Genomic DNA, 23,145 nt, shown 5'->3' on the forward strand with positions numbered 1-23,145 from the left:
GAGTAATAAAACAAATTAAAATAAATAATTTACATTTATATTTGAAATGCAATACATCTTAATATTAAAAGAAAGTTAATATTTTTTTTATTCAAAACAATAAAGAACTTTTCAACTTCCGAAAGAGTTCTTGATTATCACGAAATTACTGAACCATGTATCGAGGTGTAAATGAACTTTTACAGTAAAAAATTAAATTGTTCATTATTCCTTTTTATATAAATTATATTTCATTGCTCCTGAAATTATTTCGCATTTGTTCGTATTGTTTCATCTGTATTTTCTAACATACCCGCTTTTACATCCAAGCCAAGACTTTTCAAAAGCGCTTTTGGACTAGGATCTCTTCCTCTAAATTTTCTGAAAACTTCATTCGCAGAATAACTACTGCCGACAGCTAAATACGTTTCGCGAAATCTACTGCCAATTTCCTGTAATAACTCCTTATTACTTGAAGGTATATTGTGGAAAGCACTATATAAATCAGCCGCAATCATTTTTGACCAAACAAAACTAAAAACAGAAAATGATAAAAGTTTAAAGATTTCATGATATTTTAGGTCTCTAAATGTATTTGAGTATCTATTTTACTAAATTTTACCCGTAATAAGAAGCTGCAAGATCTCCACTAAAAATACAGTCAAAAGAGCAGATATGACAGTCTCTTTTATGTTGTGGAATTACAAAGTACTTATTCCATATTTTATTCATTATATCATTCCAGAATTTGCTTCTGAAAATTTTAGAAGAAATTACTTCAAGTTATTGTTCACAGATGTATGTGATATTTTATCTTACCCAGAATATAATTCCAAATCAAATCGTGATAAATACAGATCTTTACATAGATTATAACCAGCTAAATGCGTTTTTTTTATTTTCACTGTTTCAATCGCATCGGCAGGTAACGGTTCTCCTGTATGTTGATGACCAGAAATTTGTTGTAAAACAAAAGGTTCATATAACCTAATGATAGAAAAAAGTTATATCATTATGTATATAAAACGACCATATAAGGTGTCTGGCTATGGAGGGGCATTCTTTGAAGGGGTGGTAGACGAACATCCTGTATATAAAAAATAAGCAATCATTTCAAATATACCAGTTTTCAAAGAAATAATCAGAAATAAACATTGCATCCCACTCCATAAATGAATGTCCAGCTACTTCAGCATATTCCACTGTTGTTAATATATGTTGTAACATGTGTCCAACCTAAATGATACAACATAATATAAGGATATAAATACAATACCGACTACTATTTTTCTATGTATGAAATTTACCTTTTGAAATAGAGTCCGCAGATCTTTGAATGAAAGTAAAGAAGGTTTCTCACCGACTGATGGTGTAAAATTAAATATTAATGCAGCTAATGGTTTTACATCACTTATTTTACTCCTATTTTGTAATGTTACCATGTAACCTGTCTCTTCTGACATTCGAACTTTTTCGTCTTCTCTTGCATATGGATCTAAATAAAAACTACCTACTGGATTACTACTGGATTCTTTCAAATCAAAAACATGAAAAAATCGAACATCTTTGTGCCAAACGTCTGGTTTTTTGCCTTCAACGATCTTTACATTAAATAACATTTCAATCAGTTCAAATAGCCCAGATAATACTTTCGGTAAAGGAAAATAATTTTTTAAATCTTCTTCCTTGAATCTGAAAACAGTTTTAACGTTAAATAGTGTTATGCGTATAGTTTTATAACAGCAATAAAATTCATGTCTTAATTACTTGCATATACTCTGCAACTGTTTTCTGCTCCAAAATGCTATGTCCCAGAGTTTAAGTTTACCTTCTAGACCTCTTTCATTTGCAAATGCATTTAGTTCTTTAATTTCATATTTTTGAGCAGGATAAGCTTTTGCAGGAAAAATCTAAGTATTATTTATTTACAACTTATTAATAAATGTTGGTAAAAATTTTACCTGTGGTCAGTAAATTGTCTAACACATGGTGAACATTTTCCACATTAGCAGCCATTTTAGTTTCCATACTCATATCAGCATATGTTTTGTATCCTAATAATTTTGCCTGCTCGTTTCTTTTGAAACGAATTTCTTCAATTTTTGTACTCGTTTGTAATGCTTTATCACTAAATACAGATCCTGTACTAACATCTGTTTCCCAAATTCTCCATCTCAAACCACGATCAGGGCAATATTCTAATTAATATACAATAGAAAAAGATAACAATTAGTTTCAAAACTACCGATAGAAAATTTTCGTTTTTTGGAATATATTTATTATACTTTTATACCCATAAATGGTTTCAAGACAGCAGGATATAAAGTTAGCGTCCAAGGACCAAGTTTATACTGTGAAGAATTTGGTACCATATATTTTAATACCTCTTCTGGAAAATCTTCCACCAATCTGGGGTCTCTTATTGTGTATCTAAATTGATTTACAGCTATCTACAAAAATTTCAAAGTTAAAATTAATAACTATTTAATTTATATACAATTACAAACCTGTAGTCTTCCTGCATATTCATTAATCTCCTTAGATACTAATGTCATCAATGCTGATAATTTTTCTTTCTCTTTTTCAGATAATTCTAGTCCATTTAGTTTCCCCTCTAATATGAATTTCTCTAAAATTCTTCTTTGTTCATTTGTCAATTTAATTTCTTGGTTATTGATAACACTTTTACATGCTTCATAAATTGGTTTGCTAACATATTTATTGGCTAAAGCATTCCTAGCACGATTATTAATACTTATATAATATTGTGTAGGCATTTTACTTTGATTTCCTACATATAAGACTTTTGCAATACCCCATGTGCTGCTTAACGATGTACTCATTTCTTCTATAGGATTTATTATATTTTTGAACAGATTGTCTGGAGAAACATTATCAATGTCTAAAATGTAATTTTACTAATTATAAATGTTTGAAACAATTAATATGCATTAAAAAATTATGATATGAATTAAAGTGAAATTACTTTCTATCTCTTTCCCTAAAGTTTTAATTGATTCTTCAAATTCTAATGCTTGCTTTCCCATTGCAGCTACACATTTTTCTATTGTAACGGTATTGAATTCTGGGCTTTTATCTTCTTTTAACAATGGATATTTTCCTGGTAAATCTTCACCAATTTCTGGAACACTTAAATTAAATATTATGAGACTCAAAGATAATTATCAACATGTAATATTAATTAATGATATTCTCATTAAGTACTTATGTATGTATATGTGTATTTAAAAAAAAATACATAATCTACATTTTGAATATAGAGATTCCAATATACCTACAGTACTAAATAACCATTGCGTTTTGGAATTTTTAATAAATTGTTTGGCGATAAAATAATTCTCTTCCCATAGAGTGGGATTACTTTAGTATTTTTTAAAAACATCATGTTTTTACTTTTTTAATTGCATCTTTAACCAAAGTCAGATTTTTTGTTATTACGACTTTATTCACCTCTTTCGCTCTTTTAATTATAGCTAAAATTGAGCCATGAGTTACGTTGTATGGTTAAAGTTTATAAACTTAATTTCATTTTTATCAATCTTAGGGAGGCTTTCAACAATATTTAAACATGTAATAATTTTTTAAACAGATATTACGGGAAAGAATTTTGTGTCGGGAGATTAATAATGACACAAAGGAGTATTATAAAGTTTAATAAGACATGAGCTTTTTGTTATTTATTTATTAAATGACAAGTTTATGATACATTGTGATGGCGCCACCATAAGCGCCATCAAAGCTTAGGAAGAAGTTAATCTTAGTAGATATATTTCGAGGTAATTACAATTAGGTGGAAAAGTTGCGCATATTCTTACTGCATAGATAGTGAGATACTAATTTTTAGGTAGGTGATAAAGGTACAAATTGCTTTTAAAATTAAAATTGTTTTTACCAAAAGTTTTATTGTTCCGTCATAATCATCATTACAAATCAATATTTACAGCAATGTCAGGAAAACTAAGGAAAAGTAATATCAGGTGGGAGAGTTCGACGGAGGAAGATGATACGTACGAACCAAAATATAAGATAAGACTGAGAGAGTCATTAAGGAATACTCAACAATCTGCCACAACCGAGAATGACATTGTTATGGAACCACGAAAGCGGGGCCGAGGACCTTCCAAGAGGCCTTGCCTTAATAGAAATGCTTTGATGGCTCGAGAAAATAGACTGAGGAAAAAAGCGTATTTAGAAAAGATAGAAAATAAACTTTCGTTTTATCAGAAGGAGAACAAAAATCTGGTTAACATTATAAAGAAACAAAGTATAGATATTAAACGGCTGAATGGCGAAGTTGCTTATTTGAAGAGCGTGTTGAATAATAACACTAGCATTACGGCATTGCTCAAAACTATCAACAATGGTCTTCGTAAAATTAATGCACAAAAAAAGAATTCATTCCTACCAAACCATATTTCTGAATGTTCAAATGAAGCAAATACGCAACAGAAGTGTACACGTTACACAAATATCAAGGAAAATATATTAAACTCTCAGAGTACTAACATATTTATTACAAATGTCAATAACGATACATTAGCAGAACATAGTACAACTGAAAATGAAAACAACGAGCCTTATATGAATCTCAGGAGACAATATACATGTAAGGTTACCAACATTGGCAAAATCTCTTCAAGCTTTTTAGATTCTGATCATACTTATACTATTTCCAAAAATCCTACAGTTGACACCAAGAACAACTCACAGAATATGGAAACTTTTAATGCAATAACTTCAAGTACAAGTCCAATATCGGAAGATGGTTATATAGATAATGTAAAAGACTTGGATAGTTTGTTACCAATTCCACAAACAGATTTATCCACTGTAGAAGAGAAAAAGGATACCGATACCATTGGGATTGACTTTGATCAATTGTCCACGTTCAATATGGATATATTTGAGGATTTACCTAAATGTGACGAGATCATGAATACAGTGGACAGTTTAAATGATACCTCTAATCTTTTCACCGAAGAGGAAATATCCCAAACTCTGGACAACACTGGAATCTGTCTTCATGTCAATTCAGATAAAGTATCATTAGAGTTTTGTTCCATCTGTCATTTAAATAGCAAAAACTCGGGATCAAATTGAAGGGGGAATTGATCGTTACTTTTATAAATTTACTCAATGACGAGGTACTTGTAAAAGACGCCAAACCAAAGATACTGGACGTATTTGTCGATCAGTGGAATATAAATAATTAACGAACGTAATATATTACTTCTGTATTTTTCTATGGATTTTATCTATATTATGAAAAATTATTTCAAACGCAATAGTAGATGTACCCATATTTTCAGGCCTCTCAGGAAGATGTATATCAGCGATTAAGTCGAGGTGTTGAGGAAACACGATAGAATTATTTTTCATATGGAACGAAAGTTGCGTTAATAGTATACATATTTATATACATGTTTATAGATATATACATTAGTGTATACATATTACATAATATACAAATATATGTATACTTATATGTGTATATGTACACACATATACATATGCATATATGTGTATATATTTTATAAATAATAAATTTTTTTAGGAAGATAAATTTTTTAGAAATTATAACTAGTAATGTGTAGAGGTATAAAGTAATTTTAGCACAAGTTGCATCGTTGCTATTTTTCAAAGATACTATATAATAAACGATTTTTTTTTCTTTTTTTTTTTTTTAAGATAAAAAAGCATTTATTACGTCGGATTTGAATAGTTTTACCAAGTTTCTTGTTATTTGTATGTGATATAAAGTGGTACCACTTCTTTTCTCTGAGACTGTAATCTTTACTTTTTACAGGATAGTACCATGTTGCCATTGAAGTTTGCTAGGAAGGATCAAACAAAAAGGTGGGCGTTGGTTTCATTTTGTGATTCCTAATTCTAAATTCACATGTAAATATAAAATTATTACATACAGATATATTGGTATTACATAAATTGCGATTCGTTTGTTTTATCTAGTCGAAGTCTGGCATGCCTGACACGCTGTGTTTAATGCTGTAACATAGTATTTTGGAGCGATTGCAATTAGTTCTTGTTGGAAGCGTAAGTGGAATCACGATCATCCCCCTTCTTTTATATTCGATATATAATGTTATAAACAGGTTGAGTATAAATATATAGATATTTCTAAAAGTGACTGGAAACTATTTAAATACAATGTTTGAGTTCTCAATGATTGAATTTTCAGCTACATCCCGAGGATGCTCCTGCCAATACGGAACATTCCATCCACTGATCGAATATTGTAGTAATTGAAACTCAAATCAGGAAGTTGAATAGTACATGAAACATAGTCGCATCAGACAGTATTAGTTAAAAGCGGTCTTGGAATGCCAGAAATATTTTTTTTCTCAATTATTTAAAATATTTTTCTTCAGTATTCACATTTCAAAGAGTTGAAGTCTGTTTCTACAGTTTTTAAGGGAAAAGAAGTGTAACGATTTTATTATAATGATATATTCTTGTTTTAATACATACACTATTTTTGTATATTTTTGTTATAAATTATTTTAATATATAGTAGCATTAGGTAAAGATTATGTGAATAAAAATTATGTACCACTTTGTTGATTTGAGTATTTTGTAACGTCTTATTAAAATTGTAAACAATTTTGTATAAAAATTTGTTGTGAAACAATGTTAGAAATATAATTTTTATACAAAAAAGGAAGATAATATACGTTGTAATTACAAAATTGCACATTTATAACATTTAATATGTTGTAAGAAATTAAAAATAAATATCTGGTTGTAATTTGCTACGAGATACTCGGAAATACTTCAATAGCATGACCGTATTTAATTTTTAACATGATTTAATAATTAATATTTTCTTTGCTTTTACATTTTACATAATAAAATATTTAACTTTGTACAAAGAATTCTTACTCACAAACATAAATATTATTTTAGTTAAAGAAAGGCATAATTAATGTAAATAATTTCTCAAATTCCAAGGCGACTAAAAACATCCGGTTTCTTGACATGAGCTACCGTCGCGACCCTATCAAATGTTACTTGTTTAGCACCATTTGTTTTGATCGCTCCTAAACGTGCCTTTGCCGGTATAGAAGTTAATCGCTCTGAGGCTGAAAAAATTATATGAAAGTTAACAAAAAAAGATTACAAATCCATAAAATTGTAACATTGATACTGAACTATGTACCTAATTTTCCAGAAACAACATTGGATGTAATTGCTCTTGTACCATTTGAGGATGCATTGTTAAAAGAAATCCTTTTAGTTGTTTTTACTAATTGTGCAACGTTATTTGACATACTTTTTTTACTTGCTTCTTGATCAGCTCGCATCGTTCCTACATTTTTTGGTATGATTTTGTTTGTTGTAATAATTGAAGTTCTTGTGTTGGTTTTTAATATTCCTGTACCGGTTGTACCATTTTTCAATATTCCTGTCTGGGTTACATTATCCTTTTTAGCATCTTTATCTCCTAGTCGGTTAAAAACACTTACAGATCTTTTAAAGACATCTTTTCCTAGCCCGGTTATGTTAAACGTCGGTGACGTTTCGCCTGGATTTGTAGTGCTAGTTACAGAACTGTCACCCAACCTATCGAATACAGTTCGTTTTTGTTCTATAGACTTTTTTAAAATTTGTTGACTTCGAGGTGTTGTTCCTTTTGGAAGTATCACAGTGTATTCTACAGCGTCATCTTTATTATCCAGAGACTTTACCTTCTTAGCTGTTTCATTCCATTTATGTTCATTGTTATCAAATTCATCTTCATCTTCATCTTCTAATTTTCTTTTAAGAATCGTTTGTTTCTTTTGATTATTAAGATTTGTAATTATTTCAGCTGATACAGATGCTGGTTTCTTAACGGATGTGGGTTTTTTAATTGAAGTACTGGGAACTTTCAAGATCTTTTTTGTAGTTACAGTATCAGGTTTAATTTTAGAAGTCACTGCTTTTGTAGATGCTTTAGACACAACCTTTTTAACCATCGGTTTAGGTATTCCAAGGGTATCTTCAGTATCAACAAGGAATTTTTCACAGGTTGTTTCTTCAACAACCTTTTTTGCATACCTTAAAATAGCAATCATATCTCCCATTAGCGTTATTCCCATTTCTTTGAGGCTAGGTTTATCTAAATCTGGCAACATGTCTGGTTTAATACGATTATTAGAAAATACAACTGCATGTTTTGTGGCTACATCTTGAGGAAATCCTGCACCTTTAAAAAATTTCACCCAATATGCTATAATAAAAACAGAAAACTGTCAATTAACAAAAGTGTAGATATAAGAACAAAACATTGGTTAGATTATAAAAAATTTAAAGTACCTGATAGTGATGATGCCATTTTACCGGTAATGTTATCCCTGATACTTTGCAGCAATTTATAATCAGTTTTATGCAATAAATATTAATTATTCAGAATAAAATTGATAATATCGGTCCACATAGTTTACAAAGGTTATTGCTAAGAGTAAAACTTTGCTAGTAGAATAAGGAGGTATCTCTGACAGCAAACAAATGATATTATTGTAGACATATAAATTGCAAGAAACGTTTAATTATATTATTCAAAAAAGTTCACAGAATATAATTAAAAGACGATAATAAACATAGATAGTTTATTTCTTGAAACTTTAAAGTTATTCATGCGCATTCCATCCACATCTATATGTACACAATGTATATAAATACATAAGTGTAATTAGAATGACAAAATGAAAGTATAGACTACAGTCGCGTCTAGCGACATCATTGACAAAGATTCAAACTAATTCTACCGTTGACACTTATCGCTTATATTCAAATACATAAATAAATTAAAATTAACATGAAATTTTACCATTCTTGCCTCAGCACTGAATAGAATGCTTCAATTAAAACCGATGAATTTTATCATCGATCCTTGTTATGTATTATTAAACAGTAATTGATTAAATTAATAGAATATTGTATTACAAAGATGTTAATCAACGTATAAGTTTCGCGATACTAGAAAAATATTTATTCACGTTTTAAATTAAGGATAAAAAATATACTTAAGGCGAATGAAAGATAATAAAAAAAACTGAAATTTTGTCGATGGAATTGTCGCCATTCTAGATATAAGACGTTTATGCCCGAATGTCCGTGAAGTCTCGGAGGAATGGAGTTACCCTCGTTGTTTTGGGAATTTCACACGGATTACCGTACTATTTTTATCGTGTGTGGGTGAATCGGGTGTCTTAGTTGCCTTTGATACTATTTTTGATATTTTCGTATTCTCCGAGCAGCTTGCTGGGCGAGATATCTGCTTGAAAGAAGAACGGAGGTTAGTTTCGTCAGATGTATCGGGGTACATTACTTATCCATGCAATCGAACATTATGTTGTTCGAAATACATAAATGTTTGGAATATTTATCGAGCTACAAAAGTTCTAATGGAATCATTTCGTTTGTTCGTAACAAACTGTTTTGGTTGAAATGAGATTTTCATATATTTTACGATCTACTAACGAATCCGTTAGCACTTACAGGACAAAGTAAAAAACTAAGTATATGCAATCTTCTTTAATTTAACTTGGAATTTACATACATAGATTAAGCTTATACAGGTGTACAGTTTGATTTGTTTTCCTTGTTTATTTCGTGTATGGTAATGTACATGCGATAAGGGGCATAAAGAGTTTAAACATCACGGGTTGTTTATATCGGTGAAAAAAAAATGATTCAATACAATAACGTTAGTTTGACTAATTTCAATCGATTCGATCTCTCCATTCGCGCCATTCTCGCGCATGCATAGTCGAAATAGTTGAACACGATCGTCACAGTTCGCGGGGGTTAGACGCGGAAGCTGTTGCATGGGAACGGGATCTTTAGACGTGCGATGGGGTGTCGGGTAAACGGTACGGACGGTATTAGGGAACGGCGAGAGTGAGCAAACTCGCGGAGTTTGTGTATCAGAGAGTTAGAGCGAGAGAGATCACGCGGGCACCGGGGCAAGGGGGCGAGCGAGCGAGCGAGCAAGCGAGTGAGGGAGAGAGCGTGGGAGGGGAGGCTCGTGCGCCGGCGAGCAAATCGTGTGTCAGACTCGTGGCAGAGGGGTCAGCGCGAGAGAAAGAACGACACGAACCGAACGTTTTCTGGACTTAGCGGGTACGTTTTCATATTACAAAACGTACGCCTTTTTTCATTCTCTTTTCTCTATTTTCCATAATATTTCACGTACTTTCAATTCCTACTAACCATTTTTATTCCCTCCCACAGTTCCCTTCTTTTCCTTCATTTATTTTCCTTATTTACCGTTGATGCCAGAGTAGATCAGTATGGTTTTTTATTGGTGACGAGATAAGTGGAAAGAAAATTACGAATGTATCGCCGCTCGATTACGATCGAGAGATCGTTTTTTAGAGTATATATAGCCAAGTGCCTGGCTGATATTATTCGTGTTCGAGCTTACACGTCTGTACACGAGTGACAGAAATTATTTCCGTTTAAAGGAACGTGAGATATCCGTGGAAGGATGAACGACATGGAAGCTTACGGGGACGGATACATGGAGCCGGAAGAGGAGTGGGAAAGGGAAGGTCTATTGGACCCGGCTTGGGAGAAACAACAGAAAAAGGTGAGCTTTTCATTCGTTTCAACGCTATTCTCAAATGATCCTTTTTTTTCCTGTCACAAATGAGAACTATGCATTCTATTTTGTCATATATATTCTATATAGGTATAACGTTACAGGCTGAGCTGCGAGCTGGTTGCATTTTATACAGCTTCAATTTGCCACACGTACCTTACACATATGATAACCGTTATTTGTTGCATCGAGCTGGTCGACAAACGAACGAGATTATTACCGATTTCAACCACGTTAAATGTTACTAATTTTTCGTCCAAGACATGGAGTTTGTCCAGTTGATATTTCAATCGTTGCACATAACCTCCTCGTCGAGCGCGATGCGATTTTCGAATCAGCCGAACATAGTGACGTTACGAATGCAACGATGCATCGTATATACAAGGAGCCGTGCCGTAACCGCAAGGAAAAGCATTAACGGCGTTTCGTGTCGTTTCGTTCAGGCGAACGCCTTCCGCAGGCAACCCGTGATACACCGTTTTAAGGAGAAACACGGTAATCTAGCTGTTATCGATCCTACGTCGCGTTTCAAAGTCTACGCTTCGATGTTACGTTCGAATCGTGTTCCGATTACCGCCTTATTGTCAGTTTCGTTGCTTAGGAGCTTTCGTTTCCAACGAAGGGTGCTGTTACGACCCGATCGGTAGCGAGAACCGATAATCATGGCGAGAAGAATCGAGCGGTGGGAGATGCGAGAGGGAGGAAAATTAATGCGGTGTCAATTGATAAAGTGGAGCAACTTCAAGTACGCGTTGAAAACGATTTTCTTTATTTTTGGCAGGGACTCAAGGCTCTCGCGACTCCGCGACTCGGTTACACACGTCGCGGCTCGGGAGCCCTTCAAATTGTATTTTCAGACTTTATGACAAAAATAATCGAGCATTGAGTCATTCCAGAGTACCGTGATCCCGTCGATGTTACTCGATCTACGAACAATCGGTCTCTAGCGACACGCCTGATAAAATTTATAGTATCGATAAGCAATTCATTGGCGTTTAAAATTATAATTTATTGTATCGCCTGTAGAACTTTAAAGATAGAGCGATTTTGGATGCGAAAATAATGTTCATTCGGTACGACATCGTTCTCACGTTTCGCGTTTCGTTTCGTTCGTCTTATTCTGTTTTCTCTCTTCTTACCTTTCTATTGGCATTGCTCGATGTTTCTCTTTGCTTCTCTTATCGAGCAGCCAATGTAAAACGCGGTAGATTACGAGTACACCTGATAATGTCGAACTCGCGTTCTAATAACTCGTACCGGCTAGCTTCGAATTGATAGAATTCGTCCCTGAATACAGGAGCGCGTGCTTTGTCTTTTCCGTCTTTGTCGACGAGGAAACTCGGAAATATTTTTCTAGGGTGCAGAAATCGGAGTTATAGTTATGTAAAAGAAGTATTCCTATATTTCTTGTTTGCGCGGAAGTTAGGAAGATCGGATGGATGATAAGGTATACGGAAAACGAAGCTGGCCGGTTAGCTCGTACGGGACAGTTAACTGTACAATTTCTCGTAAAATCTCGGTCGCTTGGTCGGCTTTCGAAGCGCGCACGAAACGGCGCCGTGGCGATAGGTATTTCTTTCGTTAGCTTCGAAAGGATAGTTGGCGGGAAAACGCGTGCCAGGGGCTAAGCTTTCGTTCCTTTCGCGATTATCCATGGCCACTAATTTCGTAATTAGCGTAATTAGGAAAAAGAAAAGATTTCGAATAACTTTCACGAATAACTTTAATTTTATTTATACCCGTCGAGTTATGGATATTCGAGCGGTTTCCACGTTGTTCGCGAAGCGGAATATCGTAGGAATGCAGAGCGTATGTGTGTGTACCGCGAAGAATTTGTCGAAGGTTACATTATAGTTAAACTACAGCTTATCTAAACGTTATCGCTAGTCGGTCGCACTAAGTAGGTGCGGTGACGTTGGAGTCGATTCTAGTTACGTCTTGTCGGCCAGCAAGATTCGCAGACGTCGATGTACTTACTTACACTTTCCTCGACGGTTTTCGTACGCATCTCGCAGCCGACGTTATCGTATAAATAGACGATATATATAGGATAACGCGTACCCGGTGGAAAGTCGCAAGTGGCAAGTCGCGTCGATCATAGGGAGGTCGGGGTGGTCCCGCCGGGCGCCTTGCGCCATTCCGTATCCTCCTCCGATCAAGAGTCTGCTTCCACAACCTTAACCGGCCGCTTAACCTTTCACGATATCACCTTACTCGCGCGCTATTGTACATAGATTTTTCGCCGTCTCGCGGGCTTTGGTCTCGTTTCGCGTCTTCTTCTCGCGAGACTCTTCTTCTGTTCAGGATCGCGTCGAGCCTCGCGGACGTGCCCCGACAGTCGGATCGCGCGTTTTTCGCGATGGATATACATTTTATTCGCAAGTCACCCGATCGTCGTGGCCGGTTACCGGGTTCAAGTTCACCGGAAATCGGATGTACCGAAACATTATAGGAGATCGATGCATTACGGACACGAATTCGATTTCTCCGTCGAGCCGCGAACAGAGAAGATCGTTAACCTTTGAGGAGTTTAGGCTGTGCGCCAGATCTTAGATTGGAATCGGGTGACCCACACACAGACACCGCTATGCCTCTATCCACTAAGCCGATTGTTATGCGATGATAAGTTCACGGTACGCGCGAACGCGTCCCCGCCGTCTGTTTATTGAGATTACGGCTCGTTAAAATGCAACCGACACACCCCACGCGATTCCACTATTTTCAGACTACTATTATATTTGCTTTCAAACGCCGCCAGCTCGCACGCCCCCGCACGATAATTACACGGAATATCCTATCCGCGTAACCGCACGGCAACGACGCTTTCTTGAATGAATTTTCAGCATTTCCGTCCGCTCCGTTGATACTACCGGCCGCAAATAGCCCCTCGACCAACGTCTTTTCCATTACGTACCATCCTCCAGATTTATTTTCGGCCGGTTACTCTTGAACAGCGTAACGAAAACGATGCTAGAATAACAATCTTTTCTCTCTTCCTCTTCTATCTTCTATGATTGTTGGCGAAAAAATTGTCTAGCAGGAATTTCATAAGAGATACCGCGAAAGACACGCGTCCCGCAAGTGGGAGACAAATCGCAACGAGTAGAGTCAGCCTTCGTGAAAGGTGCAAACGTTGTTTTATTAGACGCAACCGGTACCGGTACCGTATCCGCGCTATCGTCACCTGCCTAAGGTGCTTCGAAACACCTGCCTACCTTTACCCTTCGATCTTTTTCGGCCGATGTCTCTGGGTTAACAGAGACCCGTTGTATACCGACTCTTCTCCTTTCTCGACAGTCTCTTTTCTCTGAAATATCTTCTAACTACATAAACCAGCTTCTCTGTCACGTGCTCGGCTAAAGGAACTTGCCAATTTCTTTCCTTCCCTCCATTTTGACCTTAAGATGAGTTACATAGATTTTAGGGAAATAGCAAAGGTCATTCGTTAGACAAGAAACACGGAAGGATCCGCTATGGCGCGAAAGAAAAATTACTTATTCCTCAATGTTTTCACTTTTGTTCCCAAGGAAAATCTTTCACGAGCGATGCCTAATTATCGTCGTCGCGACGAATCGTTTTACCAAGTGTACGGATAGAAACATTGTCGGCGAGACGGGATGAAAAAGAGAAGCGAAGAGATGAGAGGAGAAGAAAATTCAATGCCAGACTTTAAGAATAGACATAATTTGCAAACTGGTTCGGGCGTGTACGCGAGATATTTAGAATTTGGGTTACGTGAATTATGTGCATCGTATTTAGGCCGTTTCGTTGCATCTTTAACTGCATTTATTTTTAGCGTGGTCGCGTTAAAGTTTGCGGTAAAAATTGTTTACCGCGGTTGATCGACGCTGACGCACCGGTGACGGAGGGGTAATTCGTTCACCTGCGCGATCGCGAAATGATCGCGATCTCGATCGACGATCGCAAATAGAAATCGTTTGTTTATATTGTCTCGTTAACTCATCGCCACGTGTCGCGCATTCCTTTTAGCTTTATAAAAGTATGCTAATGAGTCACGAATGTAAGTAAAGAGCCTCGGAGGCTCGTAATACGGTTGTTATTCCATGCAACTTTAAACCGTTTGTTTACATAACAGGATTTCTTTTTTTTTTTTCTTTTTCTTTTTTTCAAAGTTACACATTTTACGTAAGCTTTACTTTTGCCCGGTTTCGTATCGCAGCTTTGCTGAGAAGCGAAAGAATTAGCGATGAGAAAAGAAAAAATAATCGTTCGACATTCGTTTTCGATCGTTACGATCCTATAAAAAAGTCTATCCTGAACTGCTGTTTTCGAAATAGAATTCGGTTGATCGCGAGAAATGCGATCGCGGCTCGGTTCTCTTTTATCAGCAAATTAATCCGAGCCTGTTGCCATTTTCATGCCGTTCGATGATTCTTTTTTTAAGCCTTTGATTCGACGTTTCTTAGTTTCTCAAATCGTTCGGAATAATTTCTTGCGATTACCATCGCCGGTGCATCGGGGGTGCAACATTTTCCAAGCTTGAACGGGAGGGTATTCTTATCGGGAAGATAAAGAAACGAAATTCGACGATGGGAGAGGAATAAATTTCAGGACACGGGTGAATTAATGTCCTGGTCGAAAGTGAAATGGATCAGAATGTTTTCGAAATGCTTAGGCGCTCAGCGCGGGAGGAGTCAATGTTTTACAAATAGATCTTAGGAGCGCTCGTAGAAGTTAAGGTGGCTCATGTCCAATTTTGGCCGGTCGCGCTTCACGCTACCCGTATTAAATTTCACACAATATTTTTCTCTCCCCTACCTGCGTTTTGCATTTCAACAAAAAATTACCTATCACCGATGTTGCAATTTCTTCTTTTTCACAGCCGTGTTGCAACTAAACGGGGATTAATTCCCGCGATTTACGTAATTATTTTCTCGATGACTTTCTTTAAAAAGAAAGAAAGAAAAGAAGGGAAAGAAATCGTCGCTGACATTGCAATTTATTTCATCTTCTCTCTGGTGCCTGCCTTTACAAAAAAAACTCTCCATAATTGATTTTATAATTTTTCTTTTTATTTTCGCAATTCATTTTCTTCTACGTTTCGAGAAAAAAGAAAATGAATTTATTAATTTTTCTATTGCCGACGTGCTTGATTTCGAGCGATGGTGTTGATTTTCGACGGTAGTGTTTGGCCGCGGAGTTGAGAAATTCTTGAAATCATTGAACTGTGATGCCTGATAGATCGTCTTTAAAGATCGAAGAAGCTAATTAGTGGACGTTTAACTCAATAATTTTATACTTATTAGAGATATCAAAAGGTTTGAAAATCTTTCGGCTGGGCAATAGGAAGCACGATTTAAGAACCGGGACAGAGGATATATATAGCAGGAGAGATTGGGGTCGTTACTAAAATATACACTAAGCAGCAGTCAAGCTCAATTCTCCGTTTTAAATTCTTCTTAGCCGTAACATTCTTCTGTTATTTAATTGACGATCGAACGGGTGACACGATGGCCCGCGCTTTGGTGAACGATGTCTCGATGCCCCTAAAATCGAACGATAAGTAAATGGCACCGGTGTTATCTCTTTTATACAAACAGATATATTTGAAATTCCTGTCAATTCTCGTTTATTCGATGTATTTTCAGACATTCACAGCATGGTGTAATTCGCATCTTCGTAAAGCAGGGACTGCCATCGAATCGATCGAGGAAGACTTTAGAAACGGTCTGAAGCTGATGTTGCTGCTCGAGGTGATTTCAGGCGAGACGCTACCAAGACCGGACAGGGGCAAAATGAGATTCCACAAGATCGCGAACGTGAATAAAGCTCTCGATTATATAGCCAGTAAAGGCGTGAAACTGGTATCTATTGGGGCAGAAGGTAAAACATTTGTTCATTCTAGAGGTGTGCAAGTACTCGAATTTCGAGTGAAACAATGATCGGTCGGTCGAGCCGAGTCGAGCGCTTGAATTTGCCGAATTACTCGAAATCGACGAACCGTTTGAAACAAAATCGAACTACTCGAATATTCGAGTTGAAAATTAATTTAATTGTAAGTGGTAGCTCGCTTTTGTTTCAAACAGTTCGTCGATTTCGAGGAATTCCGCAAATTCAAGCGTTCAACTCGGCTCGAACAATCGAAGAGGGTTCAGCTCTAGAGGTGTGCAAGTACTCGATTTATTCGAGTACTCGAATTTCGAATGAGAGAATGATCGGTCGGTCGAGCCGAGTCGAGCACTTGAATTTGCCGAATTCCTCGAAATCGACGAACCGAATGAAACAAAATCGAGCTACTCGAAAAAATCGAATTACTCGAATTACTCGAATATTCGAGTTGAAAATTAATTTAATTGTAAGTGGTAGCTCGCTTTTGTTTCAAACAGTTCGTCGATGTCGAGGAATTCGGCAAATTCAAGCGCTCGACTCGGCTCTAACAATGGAAAGCGAGTTCAGCTCGGCTTGTGAATTACAAGTACTCGTACACCTCTAGTTCATTCAAATTTCCAGCGATTTTATTCTGACGATCTTTGAAAATATTTTCATAATTGTTTGAATTCTTTTTGTTTTCCATAGAAATCGTGGACGGAAATTTGAAGATGACATTGGGTATGATCTGGACGATCATTTTGAGATTCGCTATCCAAGACATCTCCGTTGAAGAGATGACCGCGAAAGAAGGTCTCCTACTCTGGTGTCAACGTAAAACTGCACCGTACAAGAATGTCAATGTACAGAACTTTCATCTATCGTTCAAGGATGGCTTGGCGTTTTGCGCTCTTATTCACCGTCATCGTCCCGACCTTATCGATTACAATAAACTAAGCAAGGATAATCCTTTAGAGAATTTGAACACTGCCTTTGATGTTGCTGAGAAGTATCTCGACATTCCTCGTATGTTAGATCCTGACGGTAAGTATAGACGTGCGATGAACATTCCTTAAAAGCAGATATTAACGTAGCTCCTCCTACGGTTAGGAGGAGTAGATTCTTCGGCAAGCGTGTAGGTTTTTCAGATACACCATTTTTCTTTTCTCATTTTCTAAATATCCTACGTTTACTTTAGGAATTATTTTTCTGTAGCGGGATTGAGACGGAACTGCGATCGAATAACTTTTCTTTTATATCGTTCAATTCGTACAACAAATTCTTAATGTAATGTTCCCTTGATATCATATAGATTTGATCAACACACCCAAGCCAGATGAGCGTGCAATCATGACGTACGTGTCCTGCTACTACCACGCGTTCCAAGGTGCTCAGCAGGTCAGCGTAAAGAAATGCGTGTTGTTCCCTTTATTTTTGATGACAACAACCGACCTGTGCTATGTTTCACTAATATATTGATTCCACTCGTGTGCATTTAACAGCGTTTGATCATGCTAATTTAGTCGTACAATTGTTAGAAACGGATATTGATCTGTAAAATTCATTGATGTATGTCTTCTGTTACCCCTTATTAGCGTGCAATCGTACCATCGTATAATACTATCAACCACGTGTAATCGGTAGATTCCCCATATAACAGAAATTGAAAAAAAAAAAAAGAATAGAAAGAGAAAGAACAAAATTTTCAGTGAAAATAAAACTTCAGCTAACACTGCATGGTTTGAGTTTCTTTGAATGTGTTCTTCTAGATATGCGAACCACAGCAAAGCCTGACGAGAGGGCTGTGATGACCTACGTTTCCTCGTACTACCACTGTTTTAGCGGTGCGCAAAAGGTGTGTGTTTTGCATTTTGAAATTAACCATTAACCAAGTAAGAATCCGATTGCTTGACGTAAGAATTACTCGACGAACGAACTGAATGAAGGAAAAATGATTGTTGCTTTCCGCGAAGAATAACTTTGCTTCTCCATTGTAGGCAGAAACAGCCGCGAATAGAATCTGCAAGGTTCTGAAAGTGAACCAAGAGAACGAGAGGCTGATGGAAGAGTACGAGCGCTTGGCGTCTGATTTATTGGAGTGGATACGAAGAACAATGCCCTGGCTGGCTAGCCGTCAGACCGATAATTCCCTTGCCGGGTGTCAAAAGAAACTTGAAGAGTATAGGACGTATCGCCGCAAGCACAAGCCTCCGCGGGTCGAACAGAAAGCCAAACTCGAAACGAATTTCAACACTTTGCAAACAAAGTTAAGACTGAGCAATCGGCCTGCCTACATGCCAACAGAGGGAAAAATGGTCTCCGACATTAATAAAGCATGGAAAGGTAAAAGAAAATGATGATGTCGTGTATCGGAATGTTAGGGAAAAGTATCATCCTGTCGTGACTGTTCCGATTGGTTATAGGTCTGGAATTGGCTGAGAAATCGTTCGAAGAATGGCTTTTGTCGGAAATGATGCGTCTCGAGCGTCTCGAGCATCTGGCTCAGAAATTCAAGCACAAAGCTGACGCTCACGAGGAATGGACAGCAGGAAAGGAAGAGATGCTTACGTCGCAGCACTTCCGACAATGTAAACTCAACGAGCTGAAGGCTTTGAAGAAAAAACACGAGGCTTTCGAGTCCGATCTTGCGGCTCATCAAGACCGTGTAGAACAGATAGCTGCTATCGCTCAAGAGCTCAAGTAATATTCTAGTGAGATATTAGGATGCTCCCTCTATTGTTCTCCTACTCTATACTCCTACCCTTTTCGTTTTCAGTACTTTGGAATATCACGATAGCGCGTCTGTTAATGCCAGATGTCAACGAATTTGCGATCAGTGGGATCGTTTAGGTACACTGACTCAACGCAGACGTCAGGCATTGGACGAAGCAGAGCGTATTCTTGAAAAGATTGATATCTTACATTTGGAATTTGCCAAACGAGCCGCTGTGAGTTTCATTTCATCGTGACATAACGTGTCGCGATTAACGATAGACTAGAAATTTCATTCATAGCCTTGTGTAAACTTTTAGCCATTTAACAATTGGTTGGATGGAACCCGGGAGGATCTAGTTGACATGTTTATCGTTCATACGATGGAAGAGATTCAGGGATTGATGGATGCTCATGCCGCGTTCAAGGCAACTCTCGGGGAAGCTGATAAAGAGTACAACGCGATCGTAGGATTAGTACGCGAAGTTGAATCGATCGTGAAACAATTCCAGATCCCTGGTGGTCTTGAAAATCCGTACACCACCCTTACTGCATTGGTAAATGAAAAATGAATCAAATCAATTCATCTTGCAGAATTTTACATGCAAGCTTATTACACGTTGTTACGTTAATATTTTTATTCTAAATAGGACCTCACAAAGAAGTGGAGCGATGTCAGGCAACTCGTGCCACAACGTGACGGTACACTGCAAGCGGAACTACGCAAACAGCAGAGTATCCTTTTTCTATTAAATCGTTGAATTTGTCGTAACAATGTTCTTCGTGAATAGATCTATGAAATTTCTTAATCGCGCGAATAGATAACGAATTACTTCGTCGACAATTCGCTGAGAAAGCAAATGCTGTCGGGCCATGGATAGAACGTCAGTTAGACGCAGTTACAGCCATTGGTCTTGGGCTTCAGGGTACTTTGGAAGATCAGTTACATCGTCTGAAGGAATACGAACAGGCGGTTTATCAATACAAAGCTCACCTCGAAGAATTGGAAAAGATTCACCAAGCTGTCCAAGAGGGCATGATATTCGAGAATCGATACACGCAGTATACAATGGAAACGTTACGAGTTGGTTGGGAACAACTTTTGACTTCGATAAATCGTAATATTAACGAAGTAGAAAATCAGATCCTTACTAGAGACTCCAAGGTACATTTAATTACACGTTTCTTATTTATTTATACACAGTGGCGGTTCGTAGTTAAAATTAATAGGGATGCTGCTTCAGAAAATTTGTAGCCTTTGCTTTAAAAAACCGGCACCGCGCAGCTTCGTGCGCAGCCTTGCGCGCAGCCTCGCGCGCAGCTTCCTATATGCGCCTGCGCATGCGCACACAAACCACGCCGCTGGAACTGTGAAGCGCAGTTTCATACAAAGATTTTTGTATCTTTTTCATAAACTGGGGGATGGCTACTGACAATAAGCTTAAGGATTATGTATTGTACAAGTATAAAGAAAGGATTAAAGAAAAAAGCACTCATTATATTAAATGTTATCGATAATATCAAGTGGAAATAGGGGGTGCTGCAGTTCCACAGTGCTATACGCGAGCCGCCACTGTTTAAACAGTATGTAGTAGTACGTAGTAATTAGAACGATATCTTTATAATTGGTACGTATTATATTCTTCATTACATAGGGTATCACGCAAGAACAATTGAATGAATTCCGCAGCAGCTTCAATCACTTCGACAAGAATCGTACGGGCAGATTAGCTCCCGACGAATTCAAGTCCTGCCTTGTTTCCTTGGGTTATTCCATTGGCAAGGACAGGCAGGGTGACATCGATTTCCAACGCATCTTAGCTATCGTCGATCCAAACAATTCTGGTTACGTACACTTTGACGCGTTCCTGGACTTCATGACTCGCGAATCAACGGACACCGACACAGCTGAGCAAGTTATCGACAGCTTCCGTATATTAGCCGGAGACAAGGTTTGGATGCTTACCCGATTATACATCCGATCGAACTAATTTCGTTTCAATTTTATTTTTCATTTAACCGTTGACAATTTTACAGCCGTACATCTTGCCGGATGAATTGAGGAGAGAATTGCCACCTGACCAAGCCGAATACTGTATCCAACGAATGCCTCCTTACAAAGGACCGAACGGAATACCAGGAGCATTAGATTATCGTTCTTTCTCCACTGCTCTGTACGGTGAATCGGATTTGTAAAGTTACATATCAAAAATTTCGAAAATCTCTGGACGAATTTTAATGGGGAAAAAAAGCAGGTCTGATGACATCTGAAATGTTTGCTCTACGTTTTTTTTTGGTACTCTAAACGCATGTTTACAAATCGAGAATATCAACGCGAAACACACGGCATCGTTGCTCAGTATCAAGGAAATACAGTACAACAATATTCGGAGCGTTTGGAAGGTAAAGCAAGAAATATGCTCTAATAGTTTATACGTGTCACGAGTGTTAGCAATTTTTTATTCGTGATATTGTTTTAACGTGAAGGAACCTGAGAACCACATCGATATAAACTTTGATATACCGGTATTTCCTAGGACGATCACCTCCGTTTACCGATGGTAAATCGAACTTTTAGAGCTCGATGAATAGGTGGTCCGTACTTAAATAAGTCTGTACAGTGACAATAAATATCTAATTTAGATACCTTAACGTTAAAAGAATAGCACAAACGAATCCAACTAGTTCTTCTAGAACGTTTGCTTCTTGCCTATGTCTACGATGAATCCTATATAATTAGTAAGTTAACGTTTTAATTGTATATAAACATCTTCGAGAGGTCACACGAGTACCAATAAGAAAGAAAAGCATTTCCTTTTTACGCGAGCGTTTCAGAAAAGGAAAGAACGAAACTGTGCCGAAAACGAAATATTACAATTAAAATGCGATCGAACAATTTATTATTGCGTATTACTCTCGCATACATTGATATTGTAGCCTTACGTATCTTGAAAACAAACGTTTTATTCAAGCTTTTCTATCATTTGGAAGGTCAGCCTATTTGGTTTCTTTTTGAGAAACTTTTCATTTTGTTCGATCGGAGTGATATTAATGAACGATATTCACTCGAATATCATATAGTTTTTAGATACGTTCCTGCTGGTCAGCGCTTTCATTTTCCTTTCTTTTTCTCTTCATCTTCTTTACGTTCATGAAAACAAGAAAATTAAGTACCGATTCGTTTGAAACGTAAGGTACAAATCGATGTTTGTGAAAACATGTGGAAAATTCATGATACATGTATAAATTAAGATTATTAACGATACAAAACGAATTTTTGGACATCCTTGTATACGTACGAATCGACTCTCTCGCTAAGGATCCAGAAAATATTACGCTCGAAATCGAACGCAACATGTTCATATTTTTTATAAAAAAAAAAAAAAAAAGAAAGCGGCGCAACGAATTTTTAAACGACGAAGCCCGCCTTTATACTTCGCTTAATCGTATATTAAATGATAACGCGAAAACGATGCTAAAGAAAGCAAATTTATTTATTTATTTGAATTAAATGATTATTTATTATTGTTCCGATAATTAATTATGGTTAGTGAACGAAACCACTTTTTCAAAGTATTTATTTTTATAAATATTTGAGAGAAGTGATATAAACGAAAGGCCAACTGTAATATAAGATCTGTCATGTAAAATTGTTCCAAATAGCAGCTGCCATTTCTCTGTGTCATGTGTAATTAGCAGCCTAAAAACCATTTAGTCGAATCATTGTCGTCCAATTCATCATTATTGTAAGGTCATGATAAAAGCTCGTGTGTGAAATGTAATTTACTTATTCGGGAGAAAGGAAAAAGTATATTGAACCCTTTTTTTTCTTTTTTGGTTTCTCGCTTGAAACATAATGCTTTTTCAATATCCATCTTAATGCGTTTTGCGAGTTTATTTGATTTCTCGTATCTTAACTAAAACTATCAAAAGGAGAAAAAAGAAACGTATTGGGCTTTTTACAGAAACAATGAAATGTAAAAAAAAAAAACACGCAC

The 23,145-nt window shown here is 36.7% G+C and overlaps 4 protein-coding genes across 16 annotated transcripts; 2 read left to right on the forward strand and 2 right to left on the reverse strand.

Moving 5' to 3' along the window:
- Nucleotides 1-15: 15 nt before the first annotated feature.
- On the reverse strand, nucleotides 16-3,492 carry LOC117602017 (uncharacterized). Of its 2 annotated transcripts, none has more exons than XM_034319444.2 (11): nucleotides 3,279-3,492; nucleotides 2,966-3,129; nucleotides 2,487-2,881; nucleotides 2,273-2,429; nucleotides 1,941-2,177; nucleotides 1,747-1,873; nucleotides 1,287-1,671; nucleotides 1,103-1,215; nucleotides 799-966; nucleotides 602-733; nucleotides 16-513 (listed from the first exon to the last, which is right to left on the reverse strand). In XM_034319444.2, exons 1-11 carry the CDS (start codon nucleotides 3,383-3,385, stop codon nucleotides 246-248), a joined length of 2,253 nt encoding a protein of 750 aa, XP_034175335.2. In that variant the 5' UTR covers nucleotides 3,386-3,492; the 3' UTR covers nucleotides 16-245. The 2 variants fall into 2 exon arrangements, with proteins under 2 accessions (XP_034175335.2, XP_034175336.2); XM_034319445.2 differs by having other exon boundaries at nucleotides 3,275-3,434.
- Nucleotides 3,493-3,755: 263 nt separating this feature from the next.
- Nucleotides 3,756-6,501, forward strand: LOC117602022 (uncharacterized). 6 transcript variants are annotated; one of them, XM_034319462.2, is made up of 6 exons: nucleotides 3,756-3,844; nucleotides 3,944-4,606; nucleotides 4,688-5,040; nucleotides 5,807-5,856; nucleotides 5,971-6,113; nucleotides 6,200-6,501. In XM_034319462.2, the coding sequence occupies exons 2-5, from the start codon at nucleotides 3,946-3,948 to the stop codon at nucleotides 6,002-6,004; spliced, it is 1,098 nt and encodes a 365-aa protein (XP_034175353.2). In that variant the 5' UTR covers nucleotides 3,756-3,844; nucleotides 3,944-3,945; the 3' UTR covers nucleotides 6,005-6,113; nucleotides 6,200-6,501. The 6 variants fall into 6 exon arrangements, with proteins under 6 accessions (XP_034175353.2, XP_034175354.2, XP_034175351.2 ...); XM_034319463.2 differs by having other exon boundaries at nucleotides 5,971-6,054; XM_034319460.2 differs by lacking the exons at nucleotides 5,807-5,856; nucleotides 5,971-6,113; nucleotides 6,200-6,501 and adding an exon at nucleotides 5,292-5,629 and having other exon boundaries at nucleotides 3,756-3,857; nucleotides 3,944-5,218.
- On the reverse strand, nucleotides 5,694-9,037 carry LOC117602021 (uncharacterized protein C19orf47). 4 transcript variants are annotated; one of them, XM_034319454.2, is made up of 4 exons: nucleotides 8,831-9,037; nucleotides 8,317-8,494; nucleotides 7,178-8,230; nucleotides 5,694-7,100 (listed from the first exon to the last, which is right to left on the reverse strand). In XM_034319454.2, exons 2-4 carry the CDS (start codon nucleotides 8,333-8,335, stop codon nucleotides 6,958-6,960), a joined length of 1,215 nt encoding a protein of 404 aa, XP_034175345.2. In that variant the 5' UTR covers nucleotides 8,336-8,494; nucleotides 8,831-9,037; the 3' UTR covers nucleotides 5,694-6,957. The 4 variants fall into 4 exon arrangements, with proteins under 4 accessions (XP_034175345.2, XP_034175346.2, XP_034175344.2 ...); XM_034319455.2 differs by lacking the exon at nucleotides 8,831-9,037 and having other exon boundaries at nucleotides 7,178-7,427; nucleotides 7,485-8,230; nucleotides 8,317-8,672; XM_034319453.2 differs by lacking the exon at nucleotides 8,831-9,037 and having other exon boundaries at nucleotides 8,317-8,671.
- A 118-nt stretch (nucleotides 9,038-9,155) lies between these two features.
- On the forward strand, nucleotides 9,156-22,540 carry Actn (alpha actinin). Of its 4 annotated transcripts, XM_076691619.1 has the most exons (14): nucleotides 9,969-10,125; nucleotides 10,470-10,594; nucleotides 16,216-16,450; nucleotides 17,144-17,479; nucleotides 17,748-17,837; nucleotides 18,205-18,290; nucleotides 18,433-18,778; nucleotides 18,859-19,135; nucleotides 19,212-19,383; nucleotides 19,468-19,704; nucleotides 19,798-19,882; nucleotides 19,969-20,312; nucleotides 20,803-21,099; nucleotides 21,185-22,540. In XM_076691619.1, the coding sequence occupies exons 2-14, from the start codon at nucleotides 10,493-10,495 to the stop codon at nucleotides 21,341-21,343; spliced, it is 2,766 nt and encodes a 921-aa protein (XP_076547734.1). In that variant the 5' UTR covers nucleotides 9,969-10,125; nucleotides 10,470-10,492; the 3' UTR covers nucleotides 21,344-22,540. The 4 variants fall into 4 exon arrangements, with proteins under 4 accessions (XP_034175332.1, XP_076547734.1, XP_034175331.1 ...); XM_034319441.2 differs by lacking the exons at nucleotides 9,969-10,125; nucleotides 18,205-18,290 and adding an exon at nucleotides 9,156-9,298 and having other exon boundaries at nucleotides 17,748-17,833; XM_034319440.2 differs by lacking the exon at nucleotides 18,205-18,290 and having other exon boundaries at nucleotides 17,748-17,833.
- Nucleotides 22,541-23,145: the final 605 nt, after the last annotated feature.

This window comes from Osmia lignaria, chromosome 13 (assembly GCF_051020975.1).
Source record: "Osmia lignaria lignaria isolate PbOS001 chromosome 13, iyOsmLign1, whole genome shotgun sequence".
NCBI lineage: Eukaryota > Metazoa > Arthropoda > Insecta > Hymenoptera > Megachilidae > Osmia > Osmia lignaria.

Coding starts and splice junctions, on each gene's coding strand:
- Actn (XM_076691619.1), top strand. CDS start 10,493: ATGAACGACATGGAAGCTTACGGGGACGGATACATGGAGCCGGAAGAG. Junction 20,313..20,802: donor TCCTTACTAGAGACTCCAAG/GTACATTTAATT, acceptor TTCATTACATAG/GGTATCACGCAAGAACAATT. Junction 21,100..21,184: donor GTATATTAGCCGGAGACAAG/GTTTGGATGCTT, acceptor ACAATTTTACAG/CCGTACATCTTGCCGGATGA.
- LOC117602022 (XM_034319459.2), top strand. CDS start 3,946: ATGTCAGGAAAACTAAGGAAAAGTAATATCAGGTGGGAGAGTTCGACG.
- LOC117602017 (XM_034319444.2), bottom strand. CDS start 3,385: ATGATGTTTTTAAAAAATACTAAAGTAATCCCACTCTATGGGAAGAGA. Junction 3,130..3,278: donor CGCAATGGTTATTTAGTACT/GTAGGTATATTG, acceptor ATTTAATTTAAG/TGTTCCAGAAATTGGTGAAG. Junction 967..1,102: donor GATTATTTCTTTGAAAACTG/GTATATTTGAAA, acceptor TTCTATCATTAG/GTTATATGAACCTTTTGTTT.
- LOC117602021 (XM_034319454.2), bottom strand. Junction 7,101..7,177: donor TGTTGTTTCTGGAAAATTAG/GTACATAGTTCA, acceptor TAATTTTTTCAG/CCTCAGAGCGATTAACTTCT.